The sequence below is a fragment of the Vigna unguiculata genome, chromosome 5 (genome assembly GCF_004118075.2).
Source record: "Vigna unguiculata cultivar IT97K-499-35 chromosome 5, ASM411807v1, whole genome shotgun sequence".
NCBI classification, from domain to species: domain Eukaryota; kingdom Viridiplantae; phylum Streptophyta; class Magnoliopsida; order Fabales; family Fabaceae; genus Vigna; species Vigna unguiculata.
This window is the reverse complement of record NC_040283.1, coordinates 824,222-844,865: the sequence shown is the minus strand read 5'-3', so window position 1 is coordinate 844,865 and position 20,644 is coordinate 824,222. Positions and strand designations below refer to the sequence as shown.

General features: G+C 31.6%; 3 protein-coding genes across 4 annotated transcripts; 1 reads left to right on the top strand and 2 right to left on the bottom strand.

Annotated features, from left to right (window-relative positions):
• The first annotated feature begins 1,748 nt into the window (after positions 1–1,748).
• On the top strand, positions 1,749–2,753 carry LOC114185910. Its single transcript, XM_028073861.1, has 2 exons — positions 1,749–1,994; positions 2,338–2,753. Exons 1-2 carry the CDS (start codon positions 1,865–1,867, stop codon positions 2,619–2,621), a joined length of 414 nt encoding a protein of 137 aa, XP_027929662.1. The 5' UTR covers positions 1,749–1,864; the 3' UTR covers positions 2,622–2,753.
• Positions 2,754–10,542: 7,789 nt separating this feature from the next.
• LOC114183677 (peptidyl-prolyl cis-trans isomerase FKBP19, chloroplastic) lies at positions 10,543–14,338 on the bottom strand. Of its 2 annotated transcripts, none has more exons than XM_028070780.1 (11): positions 14,155–14,338; positions 14,034–14,067; positions 13,811–13,960; positions 13,243–13,328; positions 13,093–13,143; positions 12,542–12,622; positions 12,416–12,460; positions 11,797–11,852; positions 11,278–11,353; positions 11,057–11,201; positions 10,543–10,964 (listed from the first exon to the last, which is right to left on the bottom strand). In XM_028070780.1, exons 1-10 carry the CDS (start codon positions 14,218–14,220, stop codon positions 11,106–11,108), a joined length of 741 nt encoding a protein of 246 aa, XP_027926581.1. In that variant the 5' UTR covers positions 14,221–14,338; the 3' UTR covers positions 10,543–10,964; positions 11,057–11,105. The 2 variants fall into 2 exon arrangements, with proteins under 2 accessions (XP_027926581.1, XP_027926582.1); XM_028070781.1 differs by having other exon boundaries at positions 13,811–13,957.
• A 626-nt stretch (positions 14,339–14,964) lies between these two features.
• On the bottom strand, positions 14,965–19,198 carry LOC114182963 (EEF1A lysine methyltransferase 2). Its single transcript, XM_028069774.1, has 7 exons — positions 18,837–19,198; positions 18,169–18,294; positions 17,442–17,642; positions 16,795–16,891; positions 15,979–16,082; positions 15,748–15,799; positions 14,965–15,509 (listed from the first exon to the last, which is right to left on the bottom strand). Exons 1-7 carry the CDS (start codon positions 19,058–19,060, stop codon positions 15,285–15,287), a joined length of 1,029 nt encoding a protein of 342 aa, XP_027925575.1. The 5' UTR covers positions 19,061–19,198; the 3' UTR covers positions 14,965–15,284.
• Between the last annotated feature and the right edge of the window lie 1,446 nt (positions 19,199–20,644).

The window sequence follows — 20,644 nt, the reverse complement described above, 5'->3', positions numbered from 1 at the left end:
GGATCGATATTCAAAAAAATCATAATGGGTTTTGTACTTGTTCATCTACTTGTTCGGCCTATAATTTTCAAATCCATAATTTTTGTTCTACAACCATGAATATTAAAATTACTCTTTTATCTTTTTTAACCAGGTAATCTAGACGTTAAAAATGAAAGAAAAAATTATACAATTTATAACTTATAAATAACTTTCAGATTATTAAAAAAATGTATAGGTTGTATATTTTGGAAATTATCTGTTCTTAAGTCTCTTCAACTTTTTTTAAAGTCATTTTTAACATATAATTTGAAATTTATTATTTATTTTGATCGTGTAATCTAAAAATAAAAAATAACTTTTACATTGTATAATTTGAAAGCTTTCTAAATTATATAATTCGAAAATAATTTTTTATTTTCAGATTTCACAATTTAAAAAACAGAAAAATGAGAATTTTTATATTCAGGGGATGCAGAACGAAAATATAGAGGTGAATTAAGAATTTGTCTTAAAAAAACATGAAAGTCATAAACGTAACTGTTGAAGCAAGTTAAATATGACTTGGCTGGGCTTGGGTTAGCCCAACAAATGTTCTCCATCAGCAAATCATTTTGAATTAATTGGGCCTGACCCGATAATTGAATAAGGCCCATTCTCATTCTACTGATTTTCAACAGTTAGAAACAGAAGCACAATAGATTATTATCACAACATCGATATAAATCATGAATAAGCATTAAATTAACTGACAATATAAATTTATTTCATGATACTGTCTAAATTTAAATCACTAATTTTATAAATTTATTTTTTAATAAGAATTATTTTGAAGATTACCTGTTTGAATTAATTAATTAATAGTGTGATCCTTGGTTGCTATCCAAAAGAATATCAAAACAATTATATCTTTTCTCAAGAATAAAAAAAAAAGTGGAAAGGATGGAAAATATAATGTCAACGAATCTTGTTGCTGATAAAGACAAAAACGACACACGCTGACTTTTTTTTAAGAAAACAAGTTTGTTTTTTAAAAGGAAAAAAAAAAATGTTGCGAATGGATTAGATGAGTACTACCTTAGTAAATGGTATACATTTTTTTTTATTATAGACAACGTGGTACAAATTGGACCTGGTAAAACCAATGCCAATTCAAATATGACAGACAAATAGATAAAAAAGAAAACATAGACAAATTGTAATTAAAGTATTTTCTTTGCAAGAAATACAGCTTGCCAACAATGTATCGTAAACTGTCTTTGAGATTGAGATTGATATCGAGTTAAAATGTGTTAAATGATCTCAAATCTCAACTTTAAACGTGATACAAATTTAAGATAATGTTTGAAAAATTATATCTATTCATTTTTTTTTTAAATTTCGACACAAAATTAATTATATTAAAGTTCCAAACAGATATTAACTCTAATTTAACGTTAAAAATTAGAAATTAAAAATATATTTAAAAAAAAGTATTGTGCATGCATGAAGTATGTTTATGGGATAATATGTAGTTTAGAGAAGAAAACAAAAATGATTAGTTAGTTAATTAAGCCGGTCACTTGAAGTAATCCATGAATAGATAACACCAAAGTGAGGGTGCTAACCATTTATTAATTGCAACCATGACTTTTCCCACACCCTTTCCTCTTCACGTACGCGTTATCAATTTTATTTATTTTTTATTTATCTCTTCAAAGCATGGCATTTGCATCATGATATTCTTGACCCCTAAAACACCCTTTTCTAGTGTCGTATAAGAGAACTCAAAGGGTACCTACAACCCTAACAAACCCTTAAATATATTCCGCAATTTAAGCTACACCAATACTTATACAAACACCCTTCTCCTACATTTCGTTCCAACACTGGCGAGTGAGTGATAATGCTATTGCTGCAACAAAAAACTGCCATGGCTGCTTCTCTTCCTTCTTTCTTTTTCGTTCGACCAAGAAGGCCATATCTTAAGAGAAGCAATACACGTCTAATCAAAGTTCAGAATTTTCAAGATGAAGGTAACAGTTTAAGTCTAACTCAATTTTACAAAATCAACTTGTAAGATGAGATTTACATGAATCCATATTCTCTACTGGTTTTTCTTGTGTTGTCATTTGTTGTGCTCTTGTTGGTACTTTTAATATATTGTAAAACATCGAAATGAGTGTCCATAAATGTATTTTGAAAGCATAGCAGATAAACACCACAGAGAAAAATCAATAGAGAATTACACCTCATTTATATATTATAAAATTGACTTATTTCTGGTCGACGTGAGATTTACGATACTGATCTCACAGTACTCTCTTTGAAGTTTTGTTGCATTGTTGTGATTAATGATTTGGAATGATGAATGAACAGAGAGATGGACGAGCATAGATGGGGATTTGAATGTTCTGAAGAAGAGGATAGAGATGGTGAGGGTGAAGGAGAGATTGGAAAGGTGTTGCAGATCTCAACATGGTTGGAATTATGTCCCACTGTGTAACGACAAAATCAGAGGAAACAAAGAGTTAAACATAGTTGAGTTGATTGGTTTGGTTTGTGGCACTCTTGGTCTCACTTGCTTTGCTGGAACATTCTTCATTTGCCTTCTTTCACTACTTCTTCATCTCCAACTATTCTTTTTTCCCCATCATATGTAAATGTACAGAGCTTAACAATATTTTGGTTTTTTCTTTCATCCATCGATTGTTTCGTGCGATGGAAACTGTGAGGGGATTACAATTGTTTTAGTCATTGGTACCCTATTTAATGAATTTTAAATTTGGCAATGATATTTTGACTATTAAATTTTGATAACCTTATTTTATAATACGAGGTGTCATCTTTTAAATAATTTTAAAATATTAAAAATGAAAAAGATAAAAAAATGAAAAACCAATTAAAAGATGACATCTAAGATTATAAGAGAAAGTTCAAAATTTAGTAGTTAACAAATATTTTCCTTTTAAATTTGATTGAAGTGTAAGTATCCGTAAGTATCGCTGGTTTTCATTGATGGACAACCATGCAGCCTCGAGGCTCTTATTTATTCGTAAAAGAAAGTAATATATATATATATATATATATATATATATATATATATATTAAAAGACAACTTCATACTTAAAGATTAAAAGTAATAACACTATAACTAAATTGAAATAATATTCGAACAATTGACCGATTAATCTATTTGGTGTTATCAATAATCACTATAATAAAAATTGATATTATTTATGCCTAAAACCTATCGGTAATTTTGTATAGGTAATTATCAGAGAAAAAAATTTATTAGAAAATGTCCATAAGTAAAAACGGATGAATTTTTCTTATCAGTACAATTTATTGATAAATATTACTTTTTTTCTTCCTCTCTCTTTCTTACTTTTTTTTTTGTACTTTTAAATTTTTTGCTCTTTTCCTTTTTCTTCGTCTCCTCCTCTTATTATTAGCTATGGTCACTCTTGGCTCCTCTCACCCCTTTTTCTCCTTCTTCTCTAACTCTTTCCTTTTCTCCTTTGTTGCCACCATCACCTTCATCATTGTCATTTTGTTGCCATGTCACTCTGTTGCAATCGTTGTTGCATCGCTAGCCCCTCTTCATCGTCGCATTGGCTCTGACTCTTCTTGTTCTTCTTTTCCTTTTCCACCTTCTTCTCCTATTTTTCCTCCTTTTACTTTTTTATTTTTTATTTTTCTTACACATATTTAATTAATTTATAAACATATTTCACAGTATTGGAAGAAAAATTTAGTATTCCATTTATCAACAAATTTTAAGAAATTAAATTACAAACAAATTTACCAAAAAATGTAATATCATTTTATCAACCAAAAAATTCAACACTTACAATTTTACTACGAATTCTGACAAAATTTATCAACAAATAATTCTTTCATTAATTTAAATTTATCGACCAGTTTTATTGGCATATTTATTTCTATCGATAAAATTTATCAAAAAATTATGTTTTATCAACGATAAAATTGCATTGGTAATTAAATAATTTCTTGTATTGATCATTTGTATTTTATTTTATTATTAAACCATTGATATAAGATAGGAAGTTATAGATGTAGTTGAAAGTTTATTATTGCTTTGTCTCTCTACATAAATAATATTGTATTGTATAATAAGGATTTATCCCTAATTCCTTGAGTTAAATGCTTAATAATGTGAATGAAATTTAATTGAAAATAAGGCTACTTTACTTTATTATAAGTAAAATTATATCGGTAATAATATAAATATGTGACAATTTTCATGCATGAGTTGTTCATTATTGTGATTTTATATAATCATATTTACTATGTAATTTTCTTTCGGAAGTGAGATTTGAAAATACTTATTTAAAATATGGTAAAGATGAATTTGGATTCTATACTAGATCTTTCTGTGTTGTTTTTCTATTGTGCCTCTATAATACATGAATTAATTATCACTAATTTTAACGTTTTAAAATATATTAAAAAGATATTTTAAAGTACCAATACAATATTTTTTTAATGCTCATTAGATAGCAACATCTAAGAAACCAATAGAGAATCTGGACTCGATCAAGATTCATAATCAACTAAAAAAGAGGTCAAATTAAAACACATATGAATGGACAATCATCATCTTATTAGTTGCTTTTGTAAAGATGAATTAACTTATTTTTTTATGTGATGTCAAAGTATATCTTAGTGAGACTTGATAGCACTAGTGTAATAAGGACTTTTGGCCCCGGTTATTTTCGTAATTCTGTTTCAGTTTTAGAACGGAGACATATTGGGGTGAGGCCAAAATGGGAGACCTTTTGGCCCCGGTTATCACCCGAGGCCATAGAGTCGTTTTCTGCCTCGGTTGTAGTGGGACCCGAGGCCATAGAGTCGTTTTCTTTTTGCGCCTGGAACGACAATGCGTCACAGCGGTGCCAGGTTCTAGTTTGGTTTTCTTTGCAGATCTGTCATGGTGCCTACAGCACGAGGAGGTGTTGTTCTTTCGCCTCCATGGAAGTGTCTCCATCTGCTCGAGCTGCAACTCCAACGGTTGGGTTAGAAGCCCCGTGAGATATTCAGTGAAAGCCATGTGGAGATGGTGAAAGCTGGTGAAAAATGGGCCAAAGACACTGCTAGTTCATTCACTCTCGTGGGTACTCTTATAATCACCATCATGTTCGCAACGACTTTCACTGTTCCCGGTGGAAACAACCAAGACGGGGAACCCATCTTCTTGCGTGACCAGATATTCACTTTGTTTATCATAGCAGATGCAGTATCGCTCTTTACTTCCTCCACCTCTGTCCTCATTTTCATTGGGATCCTCACTTCGCATTTGCTGCAACTCGCCAGTGGTGGTTCTCGTTTTCGCACTGTGGAGGCGTCATCGTCTTCGTTTTCGCGCAGCAGCTTGCAGAGAGAAAGAGAGAGGAGAAATGCGCAGCGCAGGGAAGGAGAAAAGGGGCTCGCGAGTTTTGTGCCCTAATTAAACTATATGGCCTCGATTCAATTAATAACCGAGGCATATAGCCCTATTTGGCCTCGGTTCAGTGCCACCTGAGGCCAAAGATGTTACGGCTACTGCATTTTTGAAATAACCAGCCACGTTTTTGGCTTCGGGTTTGTGCAACCGAAGCATATGAGCCACTTTTGACACCGGTTTTTTTTGAACCAAAGCATATAACCTTTTTTGCTTCGGGTTTTAGCTGAACCGAGGCATAAAAATTGTCTGAAATTGCAAAAGTGTCACCGTGCCATTATATGCTTCGGTTCCTGGTCAACCGAGACATATAAGGCGAGGTAAAAAGCAAAATCTGACTAATATAGACTTATTGTGTCATTTCCAGGTTGATATACCCACAAATATCTAGTTTAATACACAAATGTATATACCTAGTAAGGGTGTATGTAGGAAATTATGCTGAAAATCTAAAGTCAAAGATTTTATAAAAAGTAACCTATGTTTAAATCTCTTTTTAATAAAAAAAGAAAATAATTTAGAGACCAAATACTCAAGAGGCCTAAAATGATCATATGAATGAAGAAAAATATAATAGGTCTTCTAAAAAGTTATTAATTAATCTAAATTTACTTGCTTAAAAAGTAAAAAAAAAAAAAACAAACAAGAAATTGCGTTCAAGAACATGATAGTTGGCTACTTGAAAGTTTTATTTATCTGTTTTTAGAAAAGGTTATAGTAAATATACTTTTACAAATATAGATCTTTCAAAATATTTTATTATTATTGGATGACCTTTTAAATTAAAAATTTTTAAGTTAAAATGCTTATCTATTAATTTTTGTTCGTAATTTTAGAATTCTTAATAATATTTTGCCAATAAAGTGTACACATGGTACTTAGAAAATAAAGTGTCTTTAACACTTTTAAAAAAGAATTTCTCTTTCCATAGAGTTCTTTCTCATCTCCTTAAGCTTTTGCTTTAAACTATAGCAATCGCCGGTGCTTTGCACAACTTACAAAAACCAATTCAAATTCAAATAAAAAAGTTACAAAGCAAAAACAAGTATAATACAAAAGTTTGATGCAGGCTAGCAAACCAATATATATATAAAAGATTATTAAATCTCAAAAGTCATGAAAAAATGGCTTTTAAAATCTTTGTTAATTAAGAAGAACTTTTCCAATTAAGTTCTAACATAACATAACCAAATAAATGAATAGGAATATATAATTAATTTCACTTATTTTTAAAACAACGTCAACATACTAAATTTATCTTCATAAGACAATGATAACGTCATTGATGTAAATAATTAAAACAACATCATCACGATGACTAACATCATAAAAAAAAAATGTTGTTAATGCTTCTATATTGTCATTATTTTAGATTCTCATGAAAATAAGGGCCACTTCCAACAATACTATCTCCCTCAAACCATAATTAATTTATATTTTTAGCAGTTTTCCCCTCACGTTATGTTCAACTTTTCGAATGATCTTGTTTTACCAAAAATACGAGATTTGTTTTCTTCAAAAAGGAAATTATTATATTTAAAAAAAAAAAAACCTATGTATCTCGAAACATATAGTTAATACTATGACGTATAATTAAAGACAAAAGTTGGAAGATTAAGTGAATCGAGTTTGAAAAGACGCCATAATTTAAAACGTGCATCATGCAAATGAAGCTTTTTCCCTTTTCCTTTGAGGAGGCAATGCTCTTGCTTACTTACATATATGGCCATATATAAACGACAATTTTGTGTTATTTTTATTGTAGCTACTCCCAACATAAACGACAATGTTCCCTTCTTTAATCACCCCTTGCCAATTAACAAGACATAGAAATTAAAGAAAAAAAAGGAAGAAGATTTCCATGCATCACCTTAACGTTGAGAATATGATAGAATCAAAGAAATAGATACTCAACCGAATGTAACTTTAGCTATATTCTTTATGGGAATTAGGGTTTTGGTTTTTCATATTTTCTTTCTTCCATAGCACTATTTTTCATCTTTTTTTCTTTGTTTCTTTTACGTTCTATCATACATCAAATCTCTTCATCTTTCACTTTTCATATAATATATCTTTTATATATATATATATATATATATATATATATTAAAAATTTTAAAGTGAGAAGAGGAGAAGGTTCATCTATTTTTTCTAAGATCCGCCATTATACATTTTGTACCGATGAAAAAGTTAAAAAAAAAAAACTAATAAATTTAATATCTTAAAATTTCAAGTCAGAAGTGATAACACATTTTATTTTATATAAAATACAATTTTCAGACTTATAAATGAATCTTAATAATTTAGTCAAATTAATATTTTGTTATAAATTCAACTTTATAGTTTTCACATATTTTTTGGAAGAAACCTACGATGTCTCTTATTTTCTCTTCAAGCTTTGTTATTAAGATTGTTATAAAGTGAAAACTATCATTTTCGGAATAATAATAATAGTAACTTTCTTTAAAAGCTGCAAAAACTAAATCTAAAAATAGTTAAAGATTTTAAAATAAAAATATATAGAGTTCGACTAATTAAAAAACATATGATTTTTTTTTTCATTTCACATGACAGATGCATTGGTAGGGACCAAATCAATACTTAGAAAAATAATATGATTAATTATTAGTTTTTTCATGAATGTTTAAGGTATTTGGCATTTATAATAAGAGATATTTGTGTAAGTAGGTGTGAACTATGAAATAATAATACGATGACAGTTAGCAACAGTAGAGAATGAGATGAGAATAACAACTGTTATGCCTAAGATGTTTTGTCTGAAGATGACAGACACACTTGGTACCTAGCTGCATGCAGCAACCAATATTAACCAAACGCGAATCCAATTGTTGAAGTTGACGAAACATTATATTTGTTTCATAATTTCTTGTTCTTTGCTGTCTTTGAAGTTTAAGCCCCTAATTCCCTTAAAAAAGTGACTATGGTGTCTTCACTTGATGCACCACACATAACTGCATAATATTCGAACCAATTATTAGGCTCCAACAACTGGCCATTTCGAAATTTAAGCCATTTATGATCATCATTTGTTCGTATAATGCATTATATATCTCAAACACAATCACAAAACTTTGATTGCTCCAAAACTAGATTTTATTTTAATTCTATTCTTTTTCCACACAGTAAGGTGAGTCTTTTTATTTGAAAAAATATATATTATTAGAGAAATCTTATAGTACAAGAAATTTTTGTTTTAAAATTATTCACTGTCGGAATAAATCTGAGTATGTATTTCCTCAAAATTATGTTTTTTTTTTAGAGAAAAGTCTAACTTGCATTGAAATGATAATGTATATATAAATGTTCTCATTTAAAACAATAGGCAACTTCAGATTAATTCCAAGCCCTCATGTCTTTACTATAGGTGAATAAAAAAGAATAAATAAATTACATAATTTCATCATTATGTACTATTTAGTTCATGTATTTTGATATATAGTAGGATCGATTTAGCAATGAAATTTTTTGATAGTTTATATAAGATTTATAAATCTAAACTTTGTCAGTATGATGCATAAAAAATAATAAGTTAATGTATTCTTGTCATTTTGCTCTTGTTAACAGTGACGAAAACAGCGTTAGGAAAGACAAAAGTTATAGATTCACAGAGAAGAATAGAGTTTGTAAAATATTTTTCCAAATATTTATGGAGTTTAAGGAATTATTTTGATCCATATGAGTTCTCAAACCCTAATTTATTTAAAGAAGGATAAAAAAATTATGATTTTATTAGTTTTCAAAACATTGTCCAATCACTTTGTTTAAATATATTTTGGGATAGATCTGTTATGAGATGTAGATTCACCAAATTCTATCACAAAATCCAAATCCCATGTCGTTTTTGAATAGTTATTTTTTTTTCTGATCAGCGTCGGTTTTGAATAGTTAATCCAGAATTTGTTGAAAAAGACGAATTGGTTAACGTTATTGTGCACGAGCAGAACCGCGTAAATTTTGGAGCTATGCTTTAGTAAATTAAAAATATTATCCTCCAAATAAAAAAATAAATAATATTATCCTTCAATCTGTTTATCATGTTTTTATATGTATCCATCCCTTCATTCCCATTCTCGATCTTACCGAATCCTTATAATTTTTACTCTTTTTTTCATAAATTGAATTCAAAATTAGACTAATTATGACGAGTTATTTTTACATGTTTTAATTATATGTTAATAATAACCGATTTAATAATAATAACAATAATTAAAATAATAAACATTAAATTTATGTGATTTACCATGACTTAAAATATCTTCAACTATTGTTTATATGATCTTATAGTTATTATTAAGTTGTAATTAAGTTGCAACTTTTGTTGTTGTATTGTGGAAAAATGATATGAAAAGATTAATTACATTTTTTTTTCTATTAGTATATGAATATATGTTTTTAGTGCAGTGCAATCAAATTCAGCATGGGTGTATTCTATCATTTACTTTTATGTATCTTTTAAGGTTACACGAATAAAAGAATATAATAAAATTTATTGATTTTAACAAGATAATGGAACAATTTTCTACTTAAAAAGAAAAGCTTTCATAATGGTAACCAAATATTTTAATTCCAATTTTGCAAAAGTCACTTGTTTTGATCACTTTTTTTAAAATTACTTTATCAGGTCTACACAATCTAGTCCAATTTCATGTGATTTTATCTTGCAATAATCCTTTGGCAATTACTTTATGCTACCTATCATTTTTTTTTCTACACTCTATCACTTCTCTTATCACTTCCAGAATTTAATTTCAAGAATACAATAAACAATTCCAGAGTTTTTTTTTTTTTCCTGAAATCAATCACCCCCTCTTTTAAGAAAAACATTTTTAGGAAACTTTTGATGGGATAGAAGATGAAATTTGATAGAGTGCAGGAAGCTTTAGCCTAACCTTTTTTAATTGTTAACAAACAGATGGAATTCACTCTCTTCCACAAACTTCCATCGTCCTTTCTGATTACTTTTATTGTTCCAAACACATCGGTGAATTTCACTTTATTTATTATTTTACATATTTTCATTCATCCTATTCTTCTTCTCAACCACACAACATGAGAGTGCACAATAACTATAAAAAAGAGTGTTGTATAGGACCAAAACAAGGAGAAAAAATGGTGATAATTGGATAGTGTTTGGTTCGGATGACTATTGCTGCTTTTGAAAGCATTGCAGAATGGATATAAATAGAAGTTGTAAGAGCTATCACGACAGCTATTATGTTGCAGTGACGCAATCCTTTCTTTGATTTCTATTTGATCATATGATGATCCATCCCATGTACTTACAGTCCCATCCGGTAGATTCAAGTTTGCAATATTTGGGGGAAGAATTGGTTTGGATGCTTCATATGTTACTGTTGCTGGGGAGACCAACAAGGAAGACCAACAAGGAAGACCATAATATATATTTACAACTCAACATCTATTCCCGAGGCAAATTGACACAAGCATAAAGTATCAATATTAACAAAATTTCCAAAGGACAGAACAGTTGTTTGCATGCATCCTCTCTAAATAGGTAGACCTACAATAAAAGCACAAGTTACTAAAAATAGCCTAAGGCTTTAAAAATTTAAGTCAATTGTGTATCTTTATGCTTAAGAAAGGGAATCTAACCTCGATGTTCTGAAGATGAATTTTGAGAGTCATTTTATAATCCGGACAATCAATTCGGAATAATCTTCAACAGCTCAATATCAAACAAGAGAGTCTTGTCTATCAGCCCTTGATTCCTCAACACAAAAGCCAAGGCTCGTTGGCCCTGTAAAATATATTTGCATTGCATCTTCTTCATAATCCATTCAGATAGTGGATGAACATAGACATTCACTTCTTACCGAGAATGTTGTTGGTCTTGGGGCACCCTTGTTGAAATCATTCTCAGGATATCCAAGTTCCGGGGGCACAATTATCCTACATCGTTGACAAACATAATGAAATTTGCATCTCTCTACCTGTACGTTTCTTTCCGCAAAAATGAACCCAAAATACTTTTGCAACATTTTCTTTCGTATTCAGATCTTTTATGGACTAAAATGATTTAAATAGAAGATTTTAAACTCAACAGTCCCACTAACTCATAATTTCAATTAAAAAAATGAAAGTCAGGATGTTCCACAAATTTAGAGTTAGAATTCACAAAGTTGCAATTTAATAAAATAAGATTACACTTCATGAACTTGCAACTGCTAATTATAGGCGTGATATGCATGGCGCTACTTTTCAATTAGATGTACTTCAAAATATTATTCTTTGCAAAAGAAATAAAGATCAGGCTATTGTGATGGCAGGAAAGAACTTGCTCATAAAAAGCCTATAGAATGCATCAAATATTTCTAGCAATATAGATGCAGCACCTTCTAATGCCCCCAAGAGCCATGCCCGAAACAGCCTCTTCAAAAGCAGGTATCACCTGAACATTCAACAAGTATACATAAACAAGTTGCATGTCACTCGCAGGAAGCATCTAGTGGACAATGCCCAACAAGGATTTAGTCCCACAGTCAAACGGCAAGGGAACACCTTGCAGTCTGTTGAAAAAGCATATTATATTACTCATAATTTTGTTATAAGAGTGGAACCAAACAATGGCATTACAGGATGGTGTACAAGCGTAATGCATGCATAAAAGAGTACCAAAACACCAGAAACACAAGGAGCTGATACTTACTTGCACAAAGGGGTTTTCAATAAATATATTTCTTTTGCATTAGCAGTTACTTGGGAGAAAATCCTAAACCCCACTATTTCCAATTGTGGAAATACGAAATTACTAAAAAGAATGTAAAGTATAAACTATTTAACAAAAGAAATAGCAGTTTAATTATGACCCTATCACATCCTGTATCACTTGGTCCATATCCTAGAAGCAAAAAGCCTAAACATTGTTCATGAAATAATATTCAAAATGTATAAAAAAAATCCTATTCAAGTTGCAAGGAACCAGTTTAATCATTAAATGATAATGTCTCTCACCTCATTATAACCTATTTTGAATCTGAAGAAGTCTTTGTCATCACCCTGCATGATAGAAAAATAGCAGAATGTGTCTAATAATCAATCACACCTACAGTATTGATTTACAAAATGCAAATTTCATACCTCAAAGGAACCGCCCTTGGTTTTATTCCGTGCTTCAAATATGCGGCCATAATAACCTATGGTGTAGCCATCCCAGTCAACCTGAATGGAGTTAGAAAGCCAAAGTTGTTTCAATTATTTCAATCAGAAGGGAGAATAATTCTTTAGAACATGATGTAGATACCTTGCAGTTGTAAAAATAATTGCAGGGTGTTCTGTTGTAAATCTTTCCATTCAAAACTAATCAACACTATTTTCATTTTTTCTACCCATATTTTATTGAACCCAATAATTTTTTAAGGGTTTACAAGTGCGCAAACTACAGTCGAAGAAATCAAGGCCATTCTAATTTTCTTTAAGTTGCCAAATCTGACATAAAGCCATACCATACAAACAAAATCATTTCAGTGAACCAAGAAAGTTTGCTAACTAGACTCTAGAGTACCAAAGAAATTTTGATGTTGAGAGAGTTTTAACTTTTTCATAAAAGGCTATATCAGACTTCTAATTTCTAACCAACAACTACAACAAAAAATTAAAACAAAAAAATGCCGAACGTCTCAGTGCCTTACCACTACTGTCTCTCCCATCTTGGGTTTGGGGCCATTCCCCGGTCGCAAGTCCTGTATTCTTAATGTACATAAATTAATAAAAACATTAATAATAGAAAACATCTTAATTAACCAGTAATGTATATACAACTACTACTACCACTACATCACCTTATATTGGAGTCCTGATTCAGTTTCTGTGTAGTCTGGGTATCGCATTTTTGTCTTGCCATAATCCTTCCCTCGAAGAGCTGGCACTGTATTCACAAATTCTGGATCACATTGCAAGTCTTCGTAGCCTTGATAGTTCTTATTTTACACTTTCTAAATCAATTTGTAGCTCAGCACAGCACATGTCATATTTATTATTTGGTTAAAAATACAGCAAGCTCTCCATTTGGTCTCTTTGCTTAAAACTTACTAAATAGGATTCGTGTAAAATATGATCGATTTGGTTATGGTCACCGTTACTTTATGCTTTCTTTGTTTAGTGTCCCTATATACACATACATTTTTAGAATAGCACATTCCCAATTTGGTTTCTACAAATACAGCAGTTTCCTAAAGGTCTATGTATGGATAGAGACAAATGGAGAATTCGCTGATACAAATAAATTATATGTCTAACCTTATTATTACTATTATTGCAACATCAACAACATAACGTGCAATAGTAAATATCATCATCATATTCAAAACTGAAAATTGAGACGTAGGTTGAGTTTTATAGCGTTATTACTATCGACAAATTCAGCGGCCAAAGCGATTTGGCGAACTGAAGTGCTGCACAAGGCTCCGGCAACAATGGCGACGGAAGAGAGAAGCATCTTTCTTCGTTCGAACGATGGCACACAAGAACAACTTTCAGTCCTGCTGTTGATTCTCCCTGCTGAAAAGGTAGCATAAATGAGAGAGTAGAGAACAGTAAAGTATCTTAATAACTGTAACGAAACTGAGCGCACCAGAGGAAGAAGAATCGGAGATTTTCTTGGGATCCTGGGAAAAACCGCAATGGTTGGTGAGTATGGTAATGGAAAAAGAAAACAGAGTTAGATTTAGAAAAGGAATGAAGAAATAGCGTACCAGAGATTGAGAATTGGGGAGGGAAAGAGATGTGAGAGATAAGGACAAAATTGATGCCATAACCATAAAATAACAGAGGAATGTAGAAGCGTCGAGGGAAGTGAATGAATTGGGTTTTGAGATTGAGTTGTGGTGAGTGGAGGAGAATACGTCCTAAGGTTTATTGCCTCTCATTAGGCTCCGGTTCTTGCTTCTTTTTAATTCCTTTTTCTCACATTTTCATGTGTGAACAAATAAATAAAATTATAATTAAATACTATTAAAAAAATTAATAATAATTTCTTTTATCAGACAACAAAAATTTAATAAAAGAATGTAAAAGTTTTAAATTTCAATATATTTTTTTTAAAAGATCAATTAAAAATATCTAAGAAAAAACTCAAAACTTAATGATATTACTATTTCAATATATGCAAAGTTAAAGTGATTTGACTTCTTTAAAAAAGTTTCTTTTAATTTACATATAGAAGCTAGTTTTTTTATTGAAGAACAACGTTTTTTTTTTTTTCAAATAGACACTTTCAAAGAAACTTGTCCAAATGAATCATCATAAAGATAAAATCCTTCTGCAATTAATGGCGTACCTTCTTTCAAAAAGTCTGGCTTAATTAATTGACGCTTAACTAATTGAAGATTGTAAATAAGTTGTTGCAAATTTATTGGTGCGAAGTACAACTCTCCCATTGAATAAAACTAAATACTATATTTTCTAACCAATCTTTCTACAAATCCTACTTCTTTGAATAAAAAAGAGTTAAACAAAAATTGAATTCAATTAATGCTTTAGAAACGAGAAAATCAGTAAAATGATTTAGGGGGTTTTTTGAACTTTTCGTTATATATTGTTCCATCGACCTCATTGTAATTAAGTAACAAAGAACCACAGTAACATAACATTTTGCCACGCTGAACCAGTTGTATTTCCCCTTTCTAATGTAAAAGTATAACTCCGAACGATAACAACTATCCACCCAAAAGAAAGGAACAAGGTAAACTTCACATAATTCTTATAAAACTATTTACCCCTCGACAAAAAACAAGTTAGGAACATGCATCTACCTATTACGCACACACAACTTCAAATCCATTTGACAAGAGTCCTAAATCATAAGTGAAAATGACAGGCTTATTCATTTCCTAAGGAATGCCACGGTAGCAACACGGGAGCCTACGGATCCACCAAACATGAATGTCGGATATGTGCGTACATGACTAACATACTGAAATGGGGGCTCTCTGCACGATTCCTCGTCCTTGCTTGCCTCAATTTCTTGAGCAGTAGAAATTTTTCGTTGGTTGAAACTTTCCACTTCTTGTATCAACTCATCCTTTGTACTGTTACATGATGTGATCACCTTACAACAAACAAGCAGAAAGTATTATTAAGTAGCAAGAGCTGCTGCAACTATATCACGAACACAGGAATTTGGGAGAAAGATAGTGAGTGAACAAACAGAGATCAAGATCAATAATAGTTTAATGAATAAAAATAATCCCACTTAATAACAGGTACAGTCCATGCCATGACCCACAAAACTTGGTAGTAAATTTAAACATTCAATATCAGATTTGAATGATTTTTTAAGTGCTTACAAGGATTCCACCAGGAGCAACCAACTTCGAAACAGAATCCCAATACATCATCCTGAAATTAAGAAAGCAATAATATAATTCCACGGTACCATGTAAAGTAGACTCTTTTTCGGAGAACGAATAAGTACGAGCAAGAAAGAAATGTTAAACACAGGTTGATAAAGCAAAATAACATCATTCCAATAGACTTATGATAGAATCATGGAAAACAGAACTAACTATTTTCTTTACCTCTTGACAGGACCATCAGGATGCAATCCAATAGCATCGAGCGTCCCTTTATCCATTACAAGCTGAAACTCTTGTTCTAACTTAGTCTCAAGGACATCGTCAACCTTAAAATAGTTAAACCCAATGCATTATGCACAAGACATTTCAAGAATGTAATGATATGATAGTTTGTATGCAAAACAGGGATGCCAAGATACAACTTGGAAGGTCAACCACAAATGCAATTTATCAAATACAAGAAAACATAATGAAATGTGATAAAAGTGTTACGAATATATTAGAATATATTGGAACTAGATGATAACGTGTTTAGTAACATAAATTCTTCCACCTGGTTCATATTTCTCATGCACTTGGTTTACAGTAGTAGCTCCTATTATGTCAGCTCTGTATTGATTTTCCACTAAACACGTTATATTTACTGTCTATAAATGGAAGGCCAGCGACTGTCAACTACAGACGGATACTAATAATAGGTTGGAAGTTAATCATTACAAAAGCCCATGAAGACCCGTCAGATTATCGGAAAAATGGCAAGCTAAAATCAGACACTACTGGTTCAACCTGTGTGAAACTAAAGGATTGCATATCATCATTTATAAGTTTGCTGAAAAATACTCGCAGTATTAGGATTGAGAATCAAGGGGAATAACCGGATAGGGTAATGTTCACTTATCAACAGTACAGCAGTATGTTTAGCATGCTAAACAGACAATCTCAGATACTAGTAATCTACTACCTTTGGGATACACAAGGAAACAATTAAGCAGAACTGTGCATTCAGAGATGCATATAAACACTAAAACTAGAACATACCAAAAATTTGATGTTGGAAAATCCATCACGATCAGCAAGGCTTTGGGCAAGGTTGACAGCCCTCTCACTATAATCAGTTCCAGTTAAATCAGAGAACCTGAAAAGAAGGCAAGATTTGGTTTCATTCCAAGAAACTTTCTTCTAACCAGTACGGTTTCGAACTAAATTTTCATTTTTAATCATTTAATTTATTTCCTTTAAAAAGATAATCATGAAACACATAAGATTATTTTTAAACGAGTTTGGTATAGAAAAATCTCATCCTTATAGCTTCAATGGCATGCAAGATCATGAGCTTATATTACATGGATTGATTTGATTCAAGTATTTAATTAAATTTTCATATATTTTTATAAATTACTTAATATAAACCATTTATTACCTTTGCCGCCGAGAAATTATCATTAAAAAAGTGTTCACATATTTATTTGGTACAAATAGTAAACCCTTCTGCTGTCCATCAATTAGAACAAGGCGCTGAGACATTTTTGTCGATAGAAGAGAAGATGGATGGTAAAATATTGTTGCAAAATTAAAGAGAAAGACAATGGTCTTTGTGGTTATTTAGAAATATATATTTTCATTTATTTACACACACATATATTAGTATAGTTGTCACCAAAATATGGCCAAACATGAAACCATACCCTTGTTTAGCTAATTCTTGAAGAAGTAAACCATTGCCAGTTCCAATATCTAACACGCTCCAACTAGACAAAAGTTTATCATCTAGTTCACTAGCTTCAGCCTTAACAGCATCAACATCATTTGGTATGCGACCTTGAGAAATTTCAACACACAAGGCTTTTGTCCAAGATGCAACAACTTCCATCACATCAACTCCAAACCTACATAAATGGAAAAAACAAGGACAAAAAAACATAACTAAACATTATTGCTATGAAAACCCAGAGAATACATCACTTCCAACAAATTGCATATAAATGCATCAGTGTCTAGAAGTTGACAAGTTCAAATAAACTTTAATAGAAAGCAAAAGGGAAGCCACGGTTCTTTATTATTAAGGAATACAGGTATAGAATCTCAGAATTATAGGCCAGACTGGAAAAATATGAAGCAGTGATCCGAACAAACAAATTTCTTCCTCACTGAGGGGAAGCAGAGAATCAAATTCAAGGTGTGTAAATGATGCTATATAATATTTCTAACTAATTCTGTTACCATACATAAGTTCCTAAAAATGCTCATCCGTCTTTTCAGACACAAAAATAAAATCAGAATACATGTAATCTTGGTGATCCAAAATCAGATTAAAAATCACTATAATTCTCCACCACTCAAAAGCATAGTTAACATCTACACCGAAGTCATGTAGACCAGCAAAGCACGTTATGCAATCGAAGTTTTATTTACCAGACTTCACCAGTATGACCATGTTCACGAAAATTTGTAAGCTCGTCCGCATATGCAGCATCCCAATAACTCTGAAATCCAAGCATGGATGAGACCGCTTCAGAATCGGGTTCATCCTTATCAGAACTGCACGCAGAAAAATGAACAGGGAATAAGAAAAGGCCGTCTGTATCGGTGAATCCAGAATGACGATTCAATCATACAAACACGATTTCCCAACCGTAAATCCTCAAAGAAAATCTCAAATTCCAAAAATCCACACGGTTACAAAGATTCAGATCCGATCCATAAACTATCAGCGGACATCAAATATAAACCACCGCCACTCCCCTAAAATCAAATGCCAAAAACCAAACTAACCAGATCTTAACATTCTACTTCACTAACGTCCTCTTCCTCCTAACATTAATTCAAATTATTTCGGTTAGAGCTAAACAACGTGTTTTAGTTTCACCTTATGCGTATTCAAGAACTTGCAATCTCAAAGCATAACAAGTACCGAAGAAGTAATGCAAACAATGAATTATAAATCAACTCCGACACAGTCCAGTCCACAGAGCAGCACTTTACAAAACACAAATTGCAATTAATTCGATACAATCTCGTGTTCATTAAAAGTTCAGAGCAAGGCGCGAGCGTGAGTGAGAGAGAGAAAGAGAGAGGAAAACCTGTAATCAGAGTTAGGTCGAAGGTTGGCGTTGGAGAGAGCTTCGGCAGCGTCGGCGTGGCGCTGGTCATCGTCCAGAGTGCTTCCGTACTCGCTCTTGATTGACCAGGAATCGGCGGCTACGGAGCGGTCGTCGTCGGAGACCAGATCGGAGGCGGCGACAGCCACCGCTCGAGACTGTTGGGAGACGTCGGAGTCCTCCGGTTGCAAGCGGATTCCTGCCATTGAAGAGAGAGAGAGAAAGGAATTTGGAATCGCGCTCTGAATCGTCTGTAATATGTATATGTAACGAAATGCGTTTGTTTGTTGGTGCTGACCACTTTCTATTACTTCCACTGCATAACGCAGCACCCGTTGTGTGCGAGAGACGGAGTGTGACTGAATGAGTTTGTCACGTAATCACCGGGTACGGGTTTTCGGATCCAAGTCTCCATCAACTCCAATTGCACATACCAACAAAGCATGCCCATGCCTACTTACTTTTCTTTACCCTCCTTTTTCACCTTTACTGATTAGAGTTTATTATGCATGTGTATGTGTAGTAAGATCACACACCTTGACAAATTAAAACTTTTCTTTTATTAAAAGTCATATTTTACATTAAGAAATAATAAAGAAACTACTTTTTGTACCTCGATAACTATTTATTTATTTTTTATTAGTGTTAGCCTGATACTTTTTACTTGGTAAAATAAAAACTTTGTTTGAAACGATTTTTAAGATAATATTATGAAAGTAAAATTTTAATATATGATAAGTTTGAGATTAAATATAACCAAAAAATTATATATCGACACTACGTATGCTATTTATTCTTTTAATTTACATATACTTTTCAAACTAATTTATGTAGATAGGATTTTACTTTTAATGGAAATAGGTTGAGGAATATCAGGTTTGTAAAATTGAAGTTATATTTCTTACATATTATAGTTTTTTAAGTTTAACTTATCATTTATTAAAGTTTGAATTCAAATTCGTGAGTTAAAGTGATTTATTACGGATTCAATTTATATTGGGTTGAAAAAATAATTAATTTTTTAAAATATAAGTCAAATTAGAGAAGGTCGTTTAATTTTAAATTTGAACTAGATTGAATATGGGTTGACTCACAACCCCACCAACAATAATACTTTATTAATTTTGTTACCATTTTCACAAGTTTTTAACTATTTACTATTTTTAATTGTTTAGGTTGACAATTTAATCTTTTTAAATATTAGAATGATGTTTAATAATGTTTGAATAATTATATGTTTAATTTAGGCTTAAATACCTTTTGGTCCTCGTTTTCATAGTGTTTGTTGCGAATGGTCCTCATTTTTTACATAATGTTTAAAATGGTCCTCATTTTTACCGAATGTTTAGAATGGTCATCATTTTCGCAATTTGTGTTTTATTTGGTCCTTTTCTGTAACGTCGTTTAAATCATTAACGAAGCATTGTACATGTGGCACGATTTGTATTAGGGTGTATTACGTGTACTGTACAGGTGACTTAATTAGATATTTGGGGATAAATAAGTGAGCTAGGGTTTTGGTAGGGAATGTTTGGGCAGTTGGTGAGTTTTGACAATCTTGTTCCTCCATTCCCAATTGGTATTGCTGCAATCTTCTTCTTCCTGCAATCCCATTATATAGGTATGTTACGGTCTCAATCTTCTTCCTTCTTCCTTTACCTCTGGTTGTAATCGTTGGAGGCAACCGTGTTGTATCACTTCGTGCATTATTGGTGGTTCAACGAGAAACGAATTAACCCCGATTTGTAGTTGCAGAGAGATGGCTGCTTTGAGGATGACAAGAACTCAAG